Source organism: Xiphophorus hellerii, chromosome 13 (assembly GCF_003331165.1).
Source record: "Xiphophorus hellerii strain 12219 chromosome 13, Xiphophorus_hellerii-4.1, whole genome shotgun sequence".
In the NCBI taxonomy this organism is placed as follows: Eukaryota; Metazoa; Chordata; class Actinopteri; order Cyprinodontiformes; family Poeciliidae; genus Xiphophorus; species Xiphophorus hellerii.
In genome coordinates this window covers 27,726,589-27,750,286 of record NC_045684.1, presented here as the reverse complement: position 1 = coordinate 27,750,286, position 23,698 = coordinate 27,726,589, and the positions used below count along the sequence as shown (strand labels likewise).

At 40.8% G+C, this 23,698-nt stretch overlaps 1 protein-coding gene across 1 annotated transcript; it reads right to left on the bottom strand.

Annotated features, from left to right (window-relative positions):
• ctps1a (CTP synthase 1a) lies at nucleotides 1–10,008 on the bottom strand. Its single transcript, XM_032581585.1, has 18 exons — nucleotides 9,795–10,008; nucleotides 8,062–8,243; nucleotides 7,826–7,996; nucleotides 7,007–7,107; nucleotides 6,771–6,887; nucleotides 6,593–6,676; nucleotides 5,247–5,327; nucleotides 5,021–5,172; nucleotides 4,802–4,934; nucleotides 3,888–3,976; nucleotides 3,714–3,808; nucleotides 3,558–3,620; nucleotides 3,420–3,463; nucleotides 3,239–3,335; nucleotides 3,108–3,163; nucleotides 557–653; nucleotides 342–486; nucleotides 1–265 (listed from the first exon to the last, which is right to left on the bottom strand). Exons 2-18 carry the CDS (start codon nucleotides 8,228–8,230, stop codon nucleotides 193–195), a joined length of 1,767 nt encoding a protein of 588 aa, XP_032437476.1. The 5' UTR covers nucleotides 8,231–8,243; nucleotides 9,795–10,008; the 3' UTR covers nucleotides 1–192.
• Nucleotides 10,009–23,698: the final 13,690 nt, after the last annotated feature.

The window sequence follows — 23,698 nt, the reverse complement described above, 5'->3', positions numbered from 1 at the left end:
TGGACATGTCTGTTTATTTGGTTCTCTACATGCTTTAAAGATGAACAGAAACGTGTAGCAATATTTACAGTAAGGCCACAGGAGGATGGGTGAACCACTCCAGTACTGGATGAGTTTATTGACAGGCTCATACAGAGTTCACACTAAAAGCAGCTGGCACAGTTCATAGCCAGTATCGAAGTTCATGCAGCATCAGTAACAGGTGGGAATCTCTGATATTTCAGAGTCTGGGGTGCTGCTGCCACTCCGGTCACTGTACACGTCCCTGGAAATGAAACGCTTTCAGACTGCAAGCTTATATCTTTCTTTTCATACAAAGAGCAGAAAAGTTGTGAGGTTACCGTGGAGACAGCCGGCAGCCTTTCTGTAGATAACCCTGGAGCTTCCCTGCAGCTGCCAGCAGCAGGCCCAGGTACGGAGGAGACGGCTTGATGGGCCGAGATGTGAACTCTGGGTGATACTGCACTCCAACGAAGTAGGGATGATCTGGAAGACTGAAGCCATTAGAACCTGGAACCAGACCGCTGGAGCTGACCCAACAGGTTTTAGGTTTTACCGTCAAGTTCTATGATCTCCATCCGCTCTCCTTCCACATCCTGTCCAACGAAGCGGAAGCCTTTGTCTTCAAAGTGACTCTTAAGTTCAGGGTTGACCTTAAAACAAGACAGTGTACTGTCAAATGAAAATAATGGGCAATTTAAGTGCTTAACAGAATATCACTTCACTATTCTGTTTACAGACCGTGTTGCCAGATTGGGCAAGTTTCCACCTGACCATTCAGATTGCTCAAAGTGTCTGCAATCTCAACGTTCAATGACAAAAGTCACATTTTATACAACTTTTATGTCACTGATCAGAAACATGCATCAGAATAAGCCAGACATGGTAAATCTGGATGTAAACGATGGCTGAAAATTATGCAAGTATGAAAGCAGTCTGTCAGTGAAGCATATCACAATCCCTCCACTCCTGGCTCCAACTCCACATCCAGACTTCTCTGCATTAATTTCAGGCAGTGCTCTATAAAAGGTATTTTATTTTCATCAGCTCCCTTTGTCTTATGATGTTGTGAGAATACTGTCACCTCTGAATAATTAAAACTGATCTATAAAAGGTTCCTTCCAACATTCCATAAGCAGTGTGTCGTCTACATACTACTGCACACGTGGGTTGCTTTGAGGTCACGAACCGTTCAAGCAGAAGTCTGACTGCGGTTGAATTGAGGAAGCAGCATGAACAGCCATGAAAAAAAAATATAAAATCAGAATTGAGCATCAAGATCTACTGTGTGGATGTAAACTCTACTTGACTGGAGACCATAATTGCAACATTTGTTACATTTTCAGGAGGTGCGGTTAACCAAAACTTACCTCCTTGCCTGTGGTGGTGCTAGGGCTGGGGGATATGAGGAAAATCTAATATCCTGATATATTTTTGCTATATCACGATACACGATATTCTTAAATGAGCTCCAATGTTATTTTAAACTAGACTCCATGCAAGTTCCCGCCCCCATTTCCCTGCTAGACTTAAATGTAAGCTCATATAAAACGGAATGCAGTGTTTTGCTATGAACTGTCTACACTATGACTAGATGATAAGGTGAGAAATAAGTTTTAACTAAGAAATAAAATAGCGAGGGAGAGGGAAGTAGGTCAGTTATGCTTGACTTTGACAAACTTAACATATAAATGTGGTGTGGAATAAGGTGTGTTTTGGTTCAGCTTAAAAATAAAAAAGGCGACCTACACAAACTGACAGATCATCAGTAAAGCAGGTGTTTAAATTATCTAATCAATCACCGCTGTGTTAGCTTGACTAATAGCAGCGGCGGCTAATTTACCATAGCGATCACTTGTTAATAAAAGCAAAATACATATCCAAGTCTAAAAGCATAAAGCTATAATGAACTGAATGTTGTGTTCTATGTGGGGAAAATGTTTGAGTGTTTTTGGTTCTGAATCTTGATACATAAAGTTGCATTGTTGTCCGTTGCTATGGCAACGAGTCTATGCGTAGCGTAAAGTCGACAGAGAGCGAGAAAAAAAAAAGAATGAGTTCTTTTGAGTTATTTTAACGGACTAATTCTACCGCGGCAGCGCGGCTATGAACGCCATATAAAAAAATAGTCTGATTAGGCGGTGAAATAAATTTGTGGTATAAACTTTTGTGGCAACAGTTTGATAACATGTTTCGCAAATTACCTCATTTTGTTCGACATCCTGCATATAAAATCCAAATCAGTGCCAAATTATTGATGCGGTGTTTCTCTTCGGAACTAGACTAGTTCATCTGATTCCTCTTCAGTTACCGTTACCGTTCAGTTACCACGGCTCGCCTCAAACTCTCCCTGTCACCATGTTTGTTTTCTCCGTGATTTGTAGAACATTTTCAGGTTGGGAGGCGGGAGGGACTAGTGATGCATTCATAGGGTGTCGGATAAACCATACTCGCAGTGAATTTGACGGCAAAAGTTTATTATTTGAAAGACAATTTATACTCGATGGTTGCCATATAGCCATTTTAACTATCGTAAGCATAAAATATCGCGATACATTGAGTATACTTGATACATCGCCCAGCTCTAGGTGGGGCTGCACCAAGAACCAACGGTGCAACCACTAGAAGTTCAGATCAGTGAAGAAGATACCGAGTACAGCAGAAACAAAAAAAGAGTGACGTCAGATTCTAGCAGTTGCAGGATTTCTCTTTCGTCTTTGGTAAAAGACCATGAGCTATTTCTCTTGATAGCGCAAGGAGGGGGCATGTTTGCTTTGCTTGTATTTACCCAGAATGCTCTGCACTGTAGTTCTCTTCCTGCTTTTGGAGCGGTCCACTTAGACATTAGAACCACCCCAGAGTTCACTTCAACCAAACCCACATGTAGGTTTGTTGGCGGACCAGAGTTCACTTTTTTTGTTTGGTTCGGTTATACATTCACACCTCCCCAAACCAACCGGACAATCTAAGCAAACAGGGCTGGTGTGAATGCACCTTTAGCCTTCTTTCAGCCAGCTGACCACCAGAGTGCAGCAGCTGGTAAGGGCCAAACAGCTACTTCACCTCATAGAAAAGACTTAGTACGGTAAAACTGCTGTGGTTTTTACCTCAAAGCGATGTCTGTGCCTCTCCTCCACATATTCTGCGTCTCCATAAAGTTTCCCTAGAAGACAGAGCAGACATTAGCAACAGCAGCAATAATCAACTACCCGCCAACGAGCAATTAGAGGCTCCCTACGCATAATGCTGTTGCTGGTTTTGAAAATGGTCCGCCTCTTCCCCAGCCTCATGGTTCCGCCCATCTGCCCTGGGTTGTGCTCTGGCATGTCGATCACCTGGGAACATGACAGCCAACAATTAGTCTGATCCACAGGAGGCGATGCAGCCAGAGATTACTGCTGAACAGGAGGAAGACCCACCACAGGATGCTTTGACTCTGGGTCGAACTCAGTGGAGTTAGCATCTATAAGTCACACAGAATGAGAGCTTATTGGGTTAGTTACCATCTAGGTTGGTTAAATGTTTGACTTTATAAAACGTGACACCACCAGTCATACCTGGCCAGCCCAGCACATTCCTAGCATATTCACATACAGCCAGCTGCATTCCAAGACAGACCCCTGCAGAGGAACAACCAGTCAGTCAGAGCTCAATGTGTTTTATTCTAATAAACCGGTGACACAGGATGGTCCAGTCAGTCAGTGACCTCTCACCTAGGAAGGGTTTCCTCTGCTTCCTTGCCCAGTTGATGGCGTGAATCTTCCCCTCAGTTCCTCTAACACCGAAACCCCCCGGAACAAGGACGCCACTAAACACAGGAGGACATTAAATGTGCGTCCTTTAAACTTGGAAGCTGCGTGCACTGCAGATAAATGCAGGGAACTCACTCAGCGCTGCAGAGTTTCTGCCATGCATCATGGTACTTCACCGGTTCCTCCTGCAGGGTGGTCGGCTCCAGAGACGCCGAATCGATGTACTGAAAACAAGAGGCGCCATTTAGACAACAGTCCAGGCTGGGATTGCCATATGAGGTGCAACAATGAGGGGCTGTGTGAGATGTTTTACAGCAGGCTCTAGGAAAATCCAATTCAGTCAAATATACTTTATTTGATTTGACTTTTTATCCTTGACCAATTCCTACAAACTTGGAGCCAAAATGGGGCTCCGTGTTTATCTCAACATCAACCTGATGCTGCGTTCCAGCTGTAGTCAGAACTGGGACGATCAACCTGAACACCCTCTGATTTTCCACTCGGAATGTGGGAGAAACTCTTACTGAAACCAGTTAGGAGTTGTAAGGCCAACCGCTCCTGGCATCAACAGTAGCTAGCTGTGGTGGAAACATGTTTATTTTATAAGACACACAAGTAAGAGTGTGTCTATAATCAGTATGATATGAAGCACTTGCAGCTCTAAACTGAACAGATAAAAAAAATGTTTGCTGATGGAAAGGAAAGCTTAAAATTATATTTCTATCAACATAAACTGCGAACAATTTATGTTGGTAGGTGTCGGCCATGTTGAAATTCAGACTTTGCCGTTACCTCAGGTCTGACATCAAACGCAGCTCAGAGTTCCAACTTCCCAACTAAATGGAACGCAGCACAGGAATGAGAAGAAACTTTTCTGACTAAAGATTAAACTATCCCCACTAATATGGCGATAGTTTGTTTGAATACAGTAAGCTTCATGATATCCATGCATTTGAGCTAACCAGTGCAAACATCCAACTTTAAGTGAACACATCAGCCTCCTGTGATGACTGAAACTCCTGACAAGTTCACAGTGGGAGTGAACACACCTTAACCTCCAGTCTGTGGCTGATGGCCAGAGCAGAATGTTCCAGAGCCTTTATAACTGAAGCATAGGAATCTGAGAACTTGGTGTACTTCCCCACCAGAGCTATGGAACACTGCTCCAGCAGTCTGTCGGACCTGCAACCACACCATCAGCATCAGTACACCACCTGACTCTCTGAAGAACAGCGACCCAGATTCCTCCAGAACCCCTCACTGCCCACCTGTCTGACATCTCCTTCCACTTGGTGAGCATGGTCCTGGACTTGGTCTCGATGGGCATGTTGAGTCGGCTGCTCAGGTAGCCCACCACGCCCTGATCCTCCAGCAGAAGGGGGACTCTGTAAATGGACGAGACGTCATGGACGCAGATGACCTGCAGAGACGGAGACGGGAGAGGTTTATAACCGCAGAAGAACAGAGAGACTCAGGTCGCAGCGCTCCACCTACCTGCTGAGGCTCCACATGGCAGAACATGGAGATCTTCTCTTTCACGGAATTCTCCAGAGCGGTGGTGCAACGGCACATGATCTGGAAGAGGTGGGACAGCGGAGATGAGGCGGGACGTCCTCAGAAAGGCTAAGACTACAACTGAATGCTAGAGAAGCTCATCCAGTGCTGGTACAGTCACACTGGTTGACCTTTTATTTCTAAAACGTCTCATTTACAGCTGTGTCAGTGTTGGACCTGCTGGTTTTGCTCAGATTAAATGACTGTTAATGAAGGACCTGCTGTCATCCTGAATCAGCACCGCTGGTCTACAACGCTTCAACTGTTCATGTGGCGTTGGAGGTTTCAGCGTGTCTCTATGGGCATGTTGTTCTTTGACATGGACACAAGGCAATAAATCGATTTTAAAGATTAATTGAATTTGCTGTTTATAGGAATTTGAGTTTTAGTGAAAAATAGATTTTTGAATTACTCTGGCTTCTGTAGTTTACAGTTTCCATAGGTAAGACAGAATTGACCCCTCAATCCACCAAGCTGGAGAGCTGGGAGTCAATCCACCAATCAACCCAACATTCTGACTTATCCACTTGTAGCTATTATATACTATAATAGTCTGAAAAACATGACAGGCAATGGAGAAAACGGAATAAATTGAAAAAAATATGACTCAAACAGAATATAAAGATAGCTATGCAGCACTAGGAGAGACTAAATTAAACTTTTCTGCACTTCAAGAGACTCCAAGTTCACAACAGAATGTGTTTAAGGGCAGAAAAAAGTGGATTTTGGATATGTTCCCTTTAAGAAAAGAAAGAAAGCCGGCAGAGAGACATTGGACTCTCTCTGACTTTAAAGCCTTCGAGAGTTTGGGGTCATTATTAAAACAGACAACCAATGAAGAAAAACCCAGTTCAACTTCAAATCAGAGCTGTAATGATTCATCAAATGAATAGAGTACCTTTATTATTAAGATTCCTCGAGGCAAATTGCCTGCCTCCAAACTTTGTTAAATTAGGTTTAGCGTCATGTGTTGTTGATTATTTATGTCGCACTACTCTCTCACTTCCACCAATGTGATAGATGCTAAGTGCTGTTAGCACAACGTAGGGTCACAACCTAACAACCATTTTCCCCCAGACATATCTGCCTTTAACCGTTTTTTGTTTTATTTTATCACATTTTTATTTGATTACTTGTCAGAATAATTGATAGATTACTCGATTACTAACATAATTGTTTACACCAGCCCTACTTCAAACTACTGCTGCTAAGATGCGGCTAGCCACAAAAACCATTGTACTGTAACCTGGACTCTTCTAATGGAGGACATGCTTCTGTTAACTCACCAGGTCAGGAGAGAGGCCCAGGCCCCTCAACTCTCTCACGCTGTTCTGTGTTGGTTTAGTCTTCTGCTCTCCTGTCGCACTGGGCTGTCCACACACACACGAGGAAGAAGCAGTGGGTTGTGTGAGCAGCAGGGTTCCCAATGAAATGGCGTGAGGTGGTTAGCAGTTTGCGTCCTACCTGTGGTATCAGACTGACGTGGATGTTACAGAAGTTCTCCCTCTTCACTTTAAACTGGAACTGCCTGAACGCCTCGATGAAGGGCATGCTCTCAATGTCGCCGACGGTTCCTCCAAGCTGCAAACGCAAACGGAGATCAGAGTTGACCCTCCCAACAGGCTTTTTAACTCCGAAGGCAGAAACAGCCATCAAAATCCCTGCAATAAAACCCAAAAGCTGCAAACTGCAGAGCTTACCTCTATGACACAGACTTGAGGCTCCGTTTCATCACCGTCGACGGGAACTTTGGCCTGTTTCACCACCCACTCCTGGATGGCATCTGTGATGTGTGGCACCACTGGAAAACAAAGTGCAGCAGGAACGTTAGTGTGGCCCAGATCCGATCACTCGGAATTCCTGCTCAGGATCAAAACATGGTGATCGTGAGCAACGTCAATATTTCAGAACCACAGACTGGTTTAGTTTTTCACATGCAGGAATTCTGCAGGTCGCTCAGCCGGTTGAGGACAAGAGACTGTCGACTCAGTGCACAAATAATGGACAGGGACATTTCTAAATTCCTTTAAACCTTCTTGAATATAGAAACACAGAAAACTCAGAATCTTCATACATGATTGAGACAATAAAACATTTTCTTTAGTACTTTTTTGGAAAACATGTGGGCAGCTGCCCTCTGATGCCACCTCTAGATATTTTGGGGCACCAAACTATCTAGAAAATAAAATATATCTCATCTGTCAGTTGAAAAAGCAGCTGAACACGTTTTCTCCTACTTGTATGTATGTGTAGTGGAATAAGTTTTTCTTAGTTGCTGTAGAGTACTGGGAGACTACATTACCAGCTTTCTGATGCAAAAAAATTAAAATAATCAGATAACTGCTTGAATTCTAATTAGTTGGAGTGGGCAGAAGTAGGGGCTCGCCCATTCCTGCAAGAACCATAAATGCGTGCATATTTATATTCAGTGTTAGGGACAGTGATTAATCAGAGCGCTAGAGTCTGATTAGATTTTTTAATGGATTGACAGCAGCAGTTTTAACCCTGGACTCATTTACCCTGCACCGTCTTGCCCAGGTAGTCACCCCTCCTTTCTTTGTTGATAACTGACTGGTAGATCTTCCCGGTCGTCAGGTTGTTGTCTTTTGTGAGCCGGATGTCGAGGAAGCGTTCGTAGTTGCCCAGGTCCAGATCCACCTCGCCACCGTCGTCCAGCACAAACACTTCACCTGGACACGGACAACGTGAGACAATCGTACGCCACGGCGGTAAACTGCCGGGCCTGCGGACGTACCGTGCTCGTACGGCGAGAAGGTTCCGGCGTCGATGTTGATGTACGGGTCGATCTTGATGGCGGTCACATGCAGGCCGCAGGACTTGAGGATGGTGCCCACGCTGCTCGCGATGATCCCTTTGCCGATGCCAGAGATGACGCCGCCAGTTACCAGGATGTATTTCATCATGGTGCTTTACTGCCTGGAGACGGAATCAGACATGGTTCTTAATCCAACGTTGTACTTTACAAGTAGCAGACAAACTGGTAAATAACACTGACTTAACACCAACGACACAATGTAAGTTTATTGAACATAAGACTGGGCAGACATTAGGTCAAGGACGTGCTAATGCTGTTGAGGACGCCGCCTCAAGCTCTAACACAATAATTGGCTTTTAAAATAATGTACTTTAACTTTATTAAATTATTTAGAACTTTTATCCCTTTACCATTTTTTATGCCAATCTATTAAAAAATACCAGGAAAGCATCTTTCAGTTTTCTGCTATTTGCTTTGACGAAATTATAAAGTCAGCCCCCCAATAAATACATAAATATCCAAATGCTCCTGGAGTAGGTAATGCAAAATGTATCCAAGCGTCTTTATTCCCCACAAATTGAGGCCAAAGGAATTAGCAAATACCATGCCTTTGATTTATTGAGGTAAAGGTACAGTAATGCTCAACAATAGCGACTGTAAACTGGTGTTTATCTGATAAAATAGCTGGGACTCGGTAAGAATCCAATAGTCGAACTTTGAGTTGTAGGGTTTTACTTGCTGCTGTTGTGCTGGGCTGCATGTTACAGTGCATCATGATGCTGAATATTACGAAAATAACCCGTTTTGAACGGCTGATAACAGCGAATCTACGTAAACAACTTTCACAGATTTCAATGTAACCTGAGGGGCCAAAACGGACCCCGAACGTCTTTAGCCTTAATACACTAGCTTTGTATCTTGCTGCTCGTTCTGATGTAATCGTTTTGAGATAAATAACTTTTTTTTTACTTATTTCCAGTGTCTCTTGCCGGTTAAGGTTTAATTAATTAATTAAAACCAAATAAAGCTCAAAATAAAGGAATACATTCTAAAACAAAAATAATGCTGCTTAAGCATAAAGATAAAGAAAAAATACCAGCTAGTTATTAACCGGATTTCTGGTCGATAACTCAGGAACTAAATTGATGCGGAATTTCCCGGCATAAAGCTGGGCATCCTTGGGGCGCTCGATTACGTTTGCGTCGCAGTCCTGAAGGGCGGAGAGTCACGCACTATAAAGAAAACGAGGCAAACCGCTCGTCCGAGTTAACCCTGTGGAGAAATATATGTGCAGGACCAACCTAATGCCGCCACTACAGTTAGCTTTTTGCTTAGCAATGCTTCACAGTAGCTCTGTCTATAGCGTCACATAGTGAGAAATACTGACAAAACATTTGCGTAAAAACCGTTTAAGTCATAGAAGACAAAACTATAGCTCCGTCTGTAGTCTAGCAAACGAATTGGTGTGTACACTGCTTTCAAATTAAGAGCCAAGTTAAAACACAGATCATTCCCACCAGCGTTACAAACTGTGTAACAGCGTTACAGACGTGTAGCACATCTGAACATCAACTGCAATTGCCTACGCAATTTACGTATTTGGAAATATTTGTATTACTTTAACCGGATGCTTAACCCAAGTAAAGCTTGTAACCCAACTTGATACAAGCTAACCAACAAACCTGTTTAGACTGCATCACATTTCAACTTACCGAAAATAATCCTCAACGATGGCGTCCTACTTTAAGAAATAAACAGCTACAAAGAGGCCCAATAGACTTTTACCCGGCGAGTCAGTTTCACGTCCCAAATATTGACGTTTTTCGTAAAAGTGCCTCCTCATACAGCCATCGACCCCCTCAGGTTGTCTCAACACGTGTTGGAAGCACGATACGGGCTGCTACATCACTGATGACAGTCCTATGCTGCCTTCACGGCCACCTCGAAACTAACACTGCACGAGGACGTTTTCTGAACACTTATTCTGGGAGGGTTACTGTGGAAACGATTCTAGGTATTACTTTCTGTAGAAATAGCAGACGGACATGCAGTCTGCTGTCAGGAAGCTGTTCAGAACAGAGGAGCGTAATTATGAGTTTAATCAGGAGCAGCGCCAGGAACACGTGGTTAAGTTTTGGAGCAGAAAAACCGAGATTTAGCAGGACTGCTAGCTTCTCGTTTCTCTGATTAACGGACAGTAATAAAGAAGAGAAAAACGCTGCGGCTTGTCAGAGTTCTGTTATTATTATTATTATTATTATTATTATTATTATTATTATTATTATTATTATTCTATTCGATAGTGTAAAACATCGGAACTACATAATATTAGCATGTGATGTGAATTTTATTTTTTATTTGGATTTGAAAAATAATAATACAGTTCATTCGTGGCTATTGGTTTACATATTTTGATTCAGTTACCTAAATCTAAAAAGTTACACATTTAAAACAAAATAAAACGTCAAAATTAAGTTATATTTATATGTATTGCGAAATAATCAGCTGATCTGAGTCTTTATAATTGGCTTTGGGCCAGTAATGAATTTCTGGGAGACAAAGTTAAATATCCACTGCTTCTGCAGCACATTTTTTCAAGCTGTTACTTTTTTCCTCCAGTAACTAAGGCAGACTTAGTTACTTGTGATTACTTAACTAACAGAGGTTCTCATTGCATGTGTTCATTCTTATTCTGTAACAGTCTCCAAATTATCATAGTGAGAGCCTGAAGAATAAATCTTATAATCAATTCACCTCAGAATTTACAACTTGGATCTTGGAATAACATTACTCTAATTAAACTGTGTTACATTTAGAAGTTGCTACATCTATGGTATTTTTATTATCACCCTTAGACTGTGACTAACCATTTTATATATTCAGATGATAAAATGAACATAAGGAAATGTACAATTGAGTTGCCAAGATACCGAATTCTAACTACAGGAGTCACCTGGTTAAATGGTTAAAAGTTGCATCTATAAAAGTACAAAAAGCAGAACTGTAATACCATTCTACTTAAAAGCTCTACTCAGTCATTCAGCCTATATTTGTTACACTACAAACATAATGTTGTACAATACTTTATGTACCATAGGATGTAAACTGTCTGATGTACCTTACAAACCTTATTACTGCATCTATCACCATGATCACCACACTGGATTTTCAGTTGGTGAAAAACCTTTGACTTTCTTAGTTTGATTTCTAACTTATTTACATTTTATGGAAATCGCAACTTGTAGCCTCAAACAAAATACACCAATCATTCTTTGGCTTTAAAGAGTATGAAATAAAAGTGAGTCTATTCAAGTTCTGGATTTGTTCTGTGTTAAACAGTAGACGGTGATAATATCTATTATAGGTAATAATAGAGTAACCCATGCCTATTTCGAAATTTTTCCATGGATCTTATCTCTAAACTTTTTGTGGAAAATTTGCATATTTGTGTATTTTTCTAAAATGTTTGAAAGAAAATGCAGCTTGGGAAGCTGAAATACGTTGACACAATGCCACATGGCACACAATTGACTGGCAGCCGGTCCAGGGCCGCCATTTATTGTCTTTGGAAGTCTGCATTAATACATATTATTAAGTTATATTTAGTGCTCAAACTCTTAAAGTAAACAGCTATGGCAGTGGGAGACTCAAGTATTCATAGATTCCAGCTGTTCGTGTTCAGTATAGTCTGCTCCCTTTGGTGAATACCAGAGTACCGGTGAAAAAATAGGTCAGTAGCAAAAATGGAAAAAAAGTGCAGTTTATAAAGATTGCTCTAACCTAATTTATTTGGTGATTGACAACAAAACAAATTATTGGATTTCTAATTGTAATCAAAAAGTTTTGTCCATGTTAACATTATTAACTTGGCACACCAAGTCCAATCAGTCACCTGAAACACCCCATGATATCCGAATCCAACATGGCTGCCATGTGTATAAAATGTGATATCTTCATGTTACTTTCACATTAATTTAGAAGCACCTGTGCCACTTGTAGATAGGGAACATGTTGCTTTAGTATTTGAGTACATAAAATGCAGAGAAATAGATCATGTTGCTAACAGTGCGTAATTTGATCAGACAAATCCACTGGTTTAGTAGGAAACCATTCCCAGATTTGAATTGGGAATTCCAAGATACATTGAATACACCATAAAAATTGAGGAGATGTTTACAAGAGAGTGAGACACACCTGGTGCTTACATTAAAGTTTGATGGGCAGTTGTCACAACAGCCATTTAACTTGAAATGTTTGACTTAATCACTCCCATTGATTAAAGTTCTTTATTTAAAAAGAACAGTGATTTAGTTTGTTATGTCATGCCATGTATCCCACCAAACTGGATAATATTAAAACATTACTGATGAAATTGCTTCGTAGGTTTTAAAGAATGTTACTGAGCATGTGCAGAATGACATTCCTCACTCAGCTGGCTTTAAACAGGAGAGGAATCCCGCCTGTCCCAACTGTGCTTAACCCTTCTGACCCCCCCTTCTGTCTGTCTGTCTTCATCTTCCCTGAATTTATTTTTAGCTTCAAGACATGTGGTTTATGAGTCTATATTACCATAATGTGGTTCCCATGTTTCTGTTTGGAGGGAGTTCAGCCTTTAAGTAGCACCAGATATCCTTATAAATAGGTTCAAATGGTGTGAATACTTTTACAAACATTGAATACATATACCCTAAAAATGTTTATAGGGTATACGTTATTTTAAATCCCAAAATGAATTTAACTTGTTGGTATGTATATATAATTTGATACGTATGCACACTTTGATTTAGTAAACAGAGTCTTCATACCGAAGCTCTTAAAGTTGTAAAGGTTGCTGTGTCCCACATTAGATGTTTATTTTTATTTGTAGATCTTGCAGTTGACCACCAGATGTCGGTATTTCTCTCTGTCAATTCTGCCATCCAGCCCCGCCCACGCCTTATACTGCGTCACTCAGCGTCTGTTTTTAACCTGTAGGGGGAGCGCTTGTCTTGCAATACTGATGAGTACCTTTTGAGGACATGGGTGCGTGTGTGTGTGGGGAGGGGGGAGTAGAATATTTTGCATGTATGAAACCCTTTTGTCTACTGCAAACACGGCTTTGCAGCTTAAAGCAAAGCTGTGTTTGCTTTAAGCTGCAAAGGTTCCACCAGCCTCTTTACCTGCACTTAATCCAGTGCTTGATACACTTTGAAGTATAATTATTTCTTTTACTAGAAGAGAATCAAAAATATAGCAGGATTTATGAGAGTGAAAGTTGAAGTGGTCTTAATTCAATCACACCATACAGAGTGGCTTTCAGCTGGGCCGTGTATCTGCAGTCATAATGGGAGCCGTTGTTCAGAGGCGACAAAGCAAAGCTGAGTCGATCCTGCTTCAGAGAGATATGGGGTTAAAACACACTTCTCACTGCTTTGCTCCTTGTAATAAATGGCCACGGTTCAAAGTGGTTAGTTACAGTGTTGTGTGGAAAGGTCAGCTGTCCTGTGATGCCGATTGCTTTCCGCTCTCCTCATTGTTCTCGGTGAAATATGAAGTCCGGCCAGTGCCTGGTCTCGGCCGTACCGTGGTGAGTTCAGGTCGTGCATAAAGAGCGCCCCGCTGTTTGTTTGGCTCATCTTCTGCCGGGTTCACTGTGTCCACTGTGTGGGTGGGCACGAGCAAATTAAAATAACAAAATAATGGAACTGTCGGTGACTGATTGCTGACTCACAGAGCTCCGAAGCCGAGCATGTAATACCCAAACCTCTACTTGTTAGGCTGGGATACAGGAGGGAGGGGGCTTAATGAGAGTTTTAATTCATTTTTGACCCGAGCTGTGATTGAATTAAACTCCCCCAGAAGGGCTGGATCCTCTACCGCACTAAAAGCAATTTCCTCCTATTAGAGATGGAGCAGGAGCCGCAGTCAGGGAGACCAGATGCTTGGAAATGCCAGATTTTTTTATTATTTTTTTTCAACTTTGTTTAAAGAAAACAACACACTTCATGTTTTACTAATTAATATATGGAAAGTTGTAAAATAATGAGTAAGCCTAATTTTTTAACCTCTCAGGCTATAAACTTATGTACATTTTTGAGAAACATTTGAGACTGACTGGAAGGTTTGGACTTTTTAAAGGTAGCTATAGGTTAAATATTGTCTTTGCTTTTGTAATCCAATAAATTATGTAAAGAAGAAGATCTTAAAATTCAATTTGGAAAATAATAAAATGAATCTTATAGGGTTTTGGGTTTAGGAAGCTCATTGAAATCAGACAATGATTATTTGGGCAAGTGACCACACTAATTGCACACTAATTTGTCACTACAAAAAGTACTTTTAGTAAAATTTTTAAGACCTCAATGCATTTTACAGTCAACCAGTAGAGCAGCTTAATGTCACAGCTAAACACAGCAGTCCCTCCCTCCAGGATGTTGCCATGTTGTATTTTTTGTTGTTGTTGTGGCCTAAAATTACTGACTTTATGACACAATTTTTCAAAAAGATGGGGTCAAAGTTGCATTTTTTTCCGGTTTTATTGAGCAGTCGAGCTCAGTTTATTATTAAAATCAATAATAATAATAATATTAATAATAACAATAAAAACATTTTATCTAAAGGAGCTCCAACAGATTTTATTGAGTGACCGACTTTGATAAGAACCAATAATTCCTCAATGTCTGATCTTGAGTAGTTTCATACAAAAGCCAACAACAAAATTAAGGCTGAAATATCCTAAAATGTATAACAATAGGGCTGCAGTAACATATGGAACCATTAAAGAAACCATTTTAAAAAGGCAAGTGCAAAGAGAAAGATCAGCAGGTGGTTTGGTGGAGCCACGGTTCTCAAGAGAAATGCCTCCCCACCTCAAAACCCCGCCCACTTTACACCTACCCATAAATTCAGCTCTGTGACTGCCTACACTGGTAGTACAGAGGTATTGATATTTTTATTATATCATGATAATGATATAAAACACAGCACCCTGTGTAGAACACCCAGGGCTTAAATGTCAAAGGTCTACAGACTGACAAGAACAGAAATAAACAGTTAGCCTTCCTTTGTTTTGGGTTTTAAATAACAGAGAGCAGCATCTCCAAAAGGTCACTTGCCCTAAAGCAATTAGTGGATGAAATGAGTGTTGCAGCTGTGGGAGCTTACAGCAGAGGGATGGAGGAGGGGCTGATTACTTTGTCTAACACCGTGGGGATGATGTCTCTCTCTGCAGACTGTATCCTCTCCTTTCTGCAGTGAGAGAAACCGCGGTGCTTTTTTTTGTCCGTAACAGGTTGATTCAAACTATGAATATTGTGGGCCTGCTGATTGTTTGGAGGATCTGACTGTAGGTTCTCTGTCCTGGTTCAAAAGCATCGGTGTTACCAGTCACTCTATTTGAGTCTGACATTTACATTCCAAGTTTAGCTTATGTTTTTGCTTCTGTACCCATTAATTATAAAATCTATTGATATTGTGTTTTTTACCTGAAACTTGAATGTGCAATAATGTCAACGTCAATGCCAGTTTATCTAGAAATCACTTTCTAGACAACAAAAGTCCCACTGAAACATCTTACAAGTACAATGGAGAAAAAGGAAATCAGTGAAACTGAAGTAGTGGATAAATAAATTCAATAAATCTGATTTATAACTAGAATGAACACAGTTTGGAGAAGGCTACTCTAGATGTTACAGCTTTTGAGGTTGTGGTTGAAAATGTTGCAACCAGTTATTACTTAATTTGAGGTAAAAAAAAAAAAAAATGTTTTCAGTTTTTTAGGTTTAATGCCTTTAAAAGTGTAAAAGCCTCTGGTTATGTATCCGTAGTGCAGCCTGTTGTTTGTTCTGTCTATCTGCTTGAGTCTCCGCTGCAACGCACTTCATCAGCGTTCGCTCTAAACCAGCCACATATACTAGGCAGCTGCTCCGGGAGGGTGAAAAATGAAAGAAAAGATTGCTAAAATACAGTCAATTTAAGAATGTCTATTGGTCACCCGAAAAATTCAATGAAAAACTCTGTCATTTTCATCAGTCCAATCCCCCTGGATGATCCAGGCAGAAAGTGGGCACTTAGGTAAGATACTTGCTGTTTCCAAACATTCAGCCTCCAGTTCAGACAGGAAGTACAGGGACAAGTTAGATATATTAATATCTTTCCCCTTCAATGAATAAATGCTGGGAAAATAGAGGCTAACACAGTTTGTAGCTAAGCTAACCGGATAATCACAAACCAGAGTCTACCTACTTCTACCTCTTATTGAGAAAACCTGGGTTACAAACCTTGTCTTCTGTCAAACATTTTTTTTCGCTCACCTTGTTTCAAAACCTGGTTTTGTTATTTTTCTAGGCAGCATGGTATCACTAGCTGTGTTTACATTACAATTGGATATCGGCAAATCTTTGCCGATATTCTGGAAATGATGACAAAAAACACAATTTTGCCACTGAGGTGTTTCCGTTAAGGTGGAGCGTTTTTGGTGGAATTATAATTTAACTCATGTTGTGTGGAACTGCTAGCACACAGCTGTAGGCCCACACTTCCTCCTCATGCAGCCTGATCCCTCTATCCTACTTTTATTTACTGATTAATGGCATTACCTATTCCTCTGGCCTCTGATGTGTCGGTGGAACATTTAGGTTTATTTGTGTTGCGCAGGTCATAGGAGCCATAAATCATCTGTCCTCCTGCAGTCACCAACTGAGACGAATAGAAATGAAGAATGAAGGGAGCTCTGCAGGACCTTGCCCATGTAAATGTCCTTGTCTGCATGTGGAAGTCAGAATATCACACACACCATCCTTGGTCGGGTTATTCCTGTGAGGTCAGCCTTGACAAAAACCTGCAGTTTGATGGTGTCCTTTTTCTTGTTTAGGAAACCTTGACTGGGACTGTTGAAAATGTCCTCAGAACCTTGGCTTTGAGGCTGGTACGCTTCACAAGCTGTACTACAGAGACCAGTCACACACTCTTGCTATAGTAAAAGCCCTTCAGATTAATTTGTATAATTCTAAAAGGTGGTTTGTAATCAGAGCTCAACATGATGAAATACGGAACAGTATTAGTACTTTTGCATGACACTGTCTTTCTCAAGTGGAGTTTCACATTTCTCCTGATGTGAGATTCAGACGTCTTCAGAACATATTCAGGACCACAGCACCTAACTGTTTAGAGCATCATAAAACTGGCTGGGTGGTAAATTGCCTATCAGATTTTCTGTTTTCCTGACATCATCCTTTCTGTGCTGCTGATGTGGGACACAGTTGCTCCCAGCTTAGCCTCTGATTTGCTCCTTGTGCCTATCTTTAACCAGTCATTGTTCCTCATGAGTCATCTAATTACCCAAACCAAATTTACCCAGAAGCAGGAGTGAAACTCTAGCTCAGGTTGCAGTCACAGACACCCAGAGATAGTTTGGAAGGTTTAGTAGTAAATGTGTACAGTGAGAAGATTCTTCCAGGTTAATGGTTGTGTTCCTGGATGGCCATCTGGTGATTGAGGTTGAGGTTTTATAATGAAGTGAAAAAAAGTTTGTTACTGGCAGAGGAGAAGACAGTGAAGGGGTGAGTATAATCATAGTAGCTGAAGATGGGGGCGGGGGAGGCGGGCGGTTAGTTTTATTGGTGTCCTGTTTCCTGCTTGTAGTTGCAGAGCTGTGAAACATTCAGCGCTCCAACATTCAGAGCGGTGAATGTGGGAGGGTGGATAGGCAGGTGAGGGAGCCTTGGGAAATCCAGGTAGATGGTTCCACAGGACTGAGGGGATTCATGGATGTAAACCTGAGAATTCTCCAAACAGACGCTGGGAGTGAAGAAGCAGGTGAATGGAGTCCAGCAGCAGAACATCAACAAAGGAAAGAAACATTCTGTAGAAGAGAGAGAGTGAAGCTGAATGTCAGAACCTGAGGAGTTCTGCCATGCCAAATTTGCAAAAACCTTTGTCTATATCCTGCAAATGTTGAAAAAACACAATCCTGTAATTGCAAAATTTCTATCAAATAAGAAATGCAATTAAAATGACATTTAAAGAAGTTTGTTCATGCAATAAGTCATTAAAAATCATGGAGGCAACAGATATAAACATGAGATTTGGTTCAGCCATGTCAGTAGTGCTCATGAACCATCTGAGGAAACGCGTCTCATTGAGGTGTTGGAATGGAAAGCCTCTTATACTTGGGAGCCGCTACGTTTTCAACGTTTTAAGGAAATTGTAGTTGGTGTTTTTACAGAAAGTTCTGGATTCAACATTTTCAAATGACAAACTTAGGTTCTGACAAACTTTGCAGTGCAATGAGTGGTCTAGTGGAGCCAGCTGCACGTTGTCTAAGGATATCAGTGCCTACAAATAAACTCGTTGCTGTTGGTTACATATTGTGTGATGCAAAAGTAAGTGTTTCCGTTGCAGTTTTCCAATTTCGATACGACTGACAGACCAACTTATCTTAGCGTAAAATCTTTTTAATTGATGAACGTTAGTTTCAATTGTTCTGTTTCCATTAAGCAAATTTATTTTCCTAATTCCAATTTACACAATTTTATGGTCAATGCAAACAAAGCGATTGGAGCCTGACTACCACCCAGTCGGGCATCTGCCTCTTCTTTTACTTGTATTTTTACGGCGGTTGGCAAACAACTTGAGGTGGATTACTCCCACCTCCTAGATTGAAGTATGGAGCAGGTGACGTAATACTACTATTTTCTTTGCAAAATAAACGTTCTTCTTAAGAAACTAAAAATTCAGGTAAAAACAACACCCCAGATCTTTGAAGCAATTCCCTTACCTCTAACTTACTTTTACTCATATTTAAATTTGTAATTAATATCTCTCTTTCATGTACCTGTTTATTAAATTCCAAGAAAATATGTTCTGTGGTTTCCATTTGCCCTCAATGAACACAGCAACTAGTAGCATGTTGGTTCATTATTTTAAGAGTGCTGTGTTACCTAATCTCATACTGGACATAATATCTTCTTTTTAAATTGAAATACATTTACTAAATTTCGCAACTTTCTTTTTGGTACTATAATAAAATCTAGCATGATCTCCTCTTTTCTTTCTGCTCCTCCTGAAGCTCCTCCCGATTGACCCCAACGACCTCCAACTGGAGGACACACCTGCTGGCCACACCCTGTAATGAGACCCAGATATTAGAAACTCATCAGTGGATTTAGTCGTTAATTTTAGTCAAACAAAAATAAAAGTTTTAATTAATCAGAAAATGAAATGGGAGAAAGAAACAAGAGGCCTTGGTTTTATAAGATCTAAAAGAAAACAGGAGAAATGAGAAGTAAAGGGAGGACGAGGAGAGAAGAGAGGATTATTTCTCGTATCAGAAGGTACTCTGAGTTGAATAGCATTGTTTTTATTTCAGGGAAACATCTCAGTATTACTAATGAGTGTGACGATTCTGAAGTTGATGAGAGAATAGAACAAATTACAGCAGCAAATTACGTTATTCTGTCAAAATTATGAGGAAGAAAGAAAACAATTAATTCAAAACTTAAATAGAATCAAAGCGAAACTGAATTTAATTGATTTATTTAGACATAACTCGAACGGTAAAATTGATCGGCTATTTCTTTATCTTAAATTAACGCATGTATGTAACAGAATGGAATTCTTGAGTGACATCCTGGTCCACACTCCATACTAGAGTGGCGGTAATGCACCAGTTTCATTGTTTGCCTACCGCCAACCAACATCAAAGAAGAAGAAGCCCGAGGATGCACCTTGACACATGCTTCAATGAATCAACCTATGAAAGACTAAAGAAAAAGACTAACTTTAAGACCACTTTGGCACATTTACCTAAACTAAGAGATCTCACCATTTACCTCCAACTAGTAGATCTTCAGCTCAAGTGCAGAGTGATGTAAGAAGCAGTTATTTGTGTTTGCCTCGTGGGGGAGGTCTGATATTACTAAACTCCCTTTAGCCACCACAGGAAGAAAAGCTTCATTTTCTCCTCTCCTCTCCTGTAGTCCATTCCTCATCATGCATCCATGATGGGTTTCAACAGTAATCCGTCTCCTTATAAGAATTGCTCACGCATTTCCTCCTTAAACCCATCAGCAGCAGTCTGCTGACCGATCCTGGAGGAGCCCATGTGAGGCTGCTCTTACAGGAGCCCTGGATGGGTTGTGTAATTGTCTGTTATATAACTAAGTGAATGAGGCAGAGATATGTTTAAGATGGATGGGTGGTACAGAGGAACACTGTGGGGGGGCTAGGAGGGTTCTGTCTAACAGACTAGTTAGAACAGGGAGGTGAAGGTTAGGTAGGTTTTAGTTTGTGTTTTATGGTGTGAGAGGTAGAGAGACAATCACTGTAAATAATATGAAGAAGTGATGCGCAGCAGAGGAATAAGATGTGGAGGCACGGTGTGACAGCATGACTCATCACAGCTGATGGAGGCGTGGCCTGTGTGTGAAGAGCCTGTTTATGAAAAGCTAAACTAGAAGGAATAATGGACTTATTGTCTCCATTAAATTACTTCTGGCAAGTAATTATTTTAAACTGAATAATAACAAAATTCCACATGTAGCTATTTGGAAACATTTCAACCAAAACATCATAGGATCCTTACCAAGTGTAAACAGTCTAAATCACAAAGACATAACTAACCCTAACACATTGGGACCCCCTCTCTCTCTCTCTGTATATATACAGACTTTCATAGATATGTTTTGCTGGTGTCTATCTCCAGCTAACGTTCTGGGCGAGAGGTGGGGTCACCCTGGACAGGTCGCCAGTCTGTCGCAGGGCAACACAGAGACAGACAGGACACACAACCATTCACACACACTGACACATAGGGAGAATTTGGAGAGACCAATTAACCTAACAGTGAGGCAGATGCTTGTAGACCCAGGTTGAAATGAGATGAAGATGATTTAATGGTGAAGTAACACAAGTCCAAAATCCAGCAATCCCAAATACCAGGCAGCACAGCTGAGAGGGAGGCTAAGGCTCATCACTGGTAGCAATTGGCTAAACGAAGGACCAGCAAGACAGACTGGTACCAAACATTCAACAAGGACCCGACAGAGACGCAGAGACACAGGTGACATTAAATACACAGGAGGTAATCAGGGAACGAGACACACCTGGGAACAATCAAGGGGAAGACAGGACAACACAAAGACTCAGAAGACACAGAAACTCAAAATAAACATACAGAAAAAAAACAGATCACAACAGACAGTCATGTTTTTGGACTGGAAGCCGGAGTACCTGGAGAGAACCCACACATGCACAGGGAGAACATGCTAATTCCATGCAGAAAGACCCCGGGCTGAGTTCTTTCGTAGATATGTTTGGGTTGGCTATGAACCACTATTAATAAGTGCCAAATGTAATTATTAATAAAGTTTAACAAGTCGTGGTGCCACATATTTATCAGGAAATAATATCTAAACAGCTCTCAGTCTCTGTCAGTTATAGTTTTATGAATACCTGCCTGCTGAGGTGTGTTATTAAATAACTGAAGGAGTGAGTTTGTCCCTAGATGTTCCCAAACAGAAACCCTTGCACGTCCACAGAATAAACAGACAACTATTCTGCAGAATATAATAATTTATGAACAAAAACCTTCCATTAGGAGCTTATATGTATAAAAATGGGGAAATGTTCTGCAATGAGCTCCGATCGTTCTGTTGATGACACACGTACATTTCTCATGATATCAGTGTTTCCATTACAAATGTGCACAAAACTTTGTTGATATTCCACTCATGTCGAAAAAACATAATTTTGCAATTGCGGTGCTTCCATTGAATAAGTACTGCAATTTAAAAAAATCATGTGAATAAGTTTGTTCATTTATTCATAAGTCATTTACAAAACATGCTGTATCATCATCATCATCATCCTCCTACCACTTCCTGTTGTCTTCTTTGTCTTTTCCACCAGCAGCAACATCCGGCATGTGATCATGTGACCCGCGTGATGCTAGAAAAGTGTTTTCATTGCACTTTTGCAAAATGCGCTAACTTCGACACGGCCGAAAAACCATTTCATCCCAACGCAAAAAAAAACTTTGAATGAAAAATAAGAGTTTATTTACAAATTGCGAATTTATTTTTGTTATTTCATTTTGCGCAACTTCATGGTGAATGGAAACACAGCTAGTGACACCTCAAAAGTGACTTCTGTAGTGACCATGTGATTGTAATGAACCCGGGTACCTGGCAGACATCCCACCAGACTCCCAACAGCTGTTGTTAAGGTCAACTGACAGTAAAATAAGTTAAACTGGTGAAAGTTATTTTTTTCCCTTCTCCATTTTGGTTTGATCTTTTCCTAGCAGGCGCCATCGCTTACATGTGGTGTTGTGTGAACTAGGTCCTGAGTCACAGTTGCCTCAGGGATGTTTCATAATTGATCATTCATAGTCATTTTTTTTCCTAAAATCTTCTGTGACTGTAATAAACATTGAGCAGCAGGAGGTCTTTGAAGAGAACTGGTTTGCTTACTGGTACAAAATGGAAGTGTGCTGGAGCAAACTGGAAGATTCATGGAGTGATTTTTGTAATTTAAGTTTTAGTATTTGTATTGTAATTTATGGAACTCCAACGTCTTTATTTCTCTGATGAACATTGAACAGCTCACCGACTGAGTTTTGGCTGATTGTTTAGGAACAGTCTGAGCTGCGATCCTTTAAACCATGCAGTACACATCAGCTGAGGAACAGTCAGGAAAACCATTCTACAAATTTGTACAATAAAATAAAGGTTTCTGACTCTAAAGCAAAATAAAGTATTACCCTAATCAGTTTCACATTAGGCGGTAATTTATTCATAAGCAATATCAATAACGTTATTACAATCGTAACTGTAGTCAAAAAGGTCTTTATTGCTATGAGCATATAAAAAAAAATAGTTTGTATTTGTCAATCTCACACCTACTGTTAGTAAGTGATCAGGTAGAAACGTAAACACAGGCTGCACCAACACACACATTCACATAAAGCCACTGTTACTGTTTGGTTCTTCCTGCTGAGACGGTCTGCACAACCCCCCACAGCCCCCCACAGCCCCCACAACCCCCCACACCCCACAGCCCACAGCCCCCCACAGCCTCCCCCCACCCAGGAGCAGAGGCCATTAACGTCAGCTAAACCTTTCCTTTCTCTGCTGTCGGTGTTCCTCTGTAGTCAAACCTTTTCCTCTCTGCTCCAGTTATCTCAAATGGCAAAACATTAACCACTGACCCTTTCAAGTCACAGAGAAATTGCTCAGCTCTATTTATGTTTCTGCAGAACAGCAGTCACCCAGTAGATGGACACCACCAAGAAAGAGAAATGTCACGCTGCAGAAATGCATCAACACAACAACAAACGAGTCAGCGCTTGTAATTGGTAAGGAGCACAATTCCAACTGAAGTTATCCACAACTTGACCAGCATGCACAACTAAATATGTTTAAAGAACCAGGATCATGTGAAACTGCCTTTTTTGAGCAGTACGTCATGTTATGATGTTATTCCTTCATCAAAAACTCATGTTTGTGGCTCCATCACAGAGACACAGAACTAGATGTCAGAACACACATGTAGAGAATTACCAGTACGCTCAGGTCAGTTAATACCACACAGTCAAGATAGCCATTGACAGGATGTCAAGGGTCACCTTATTGTGACT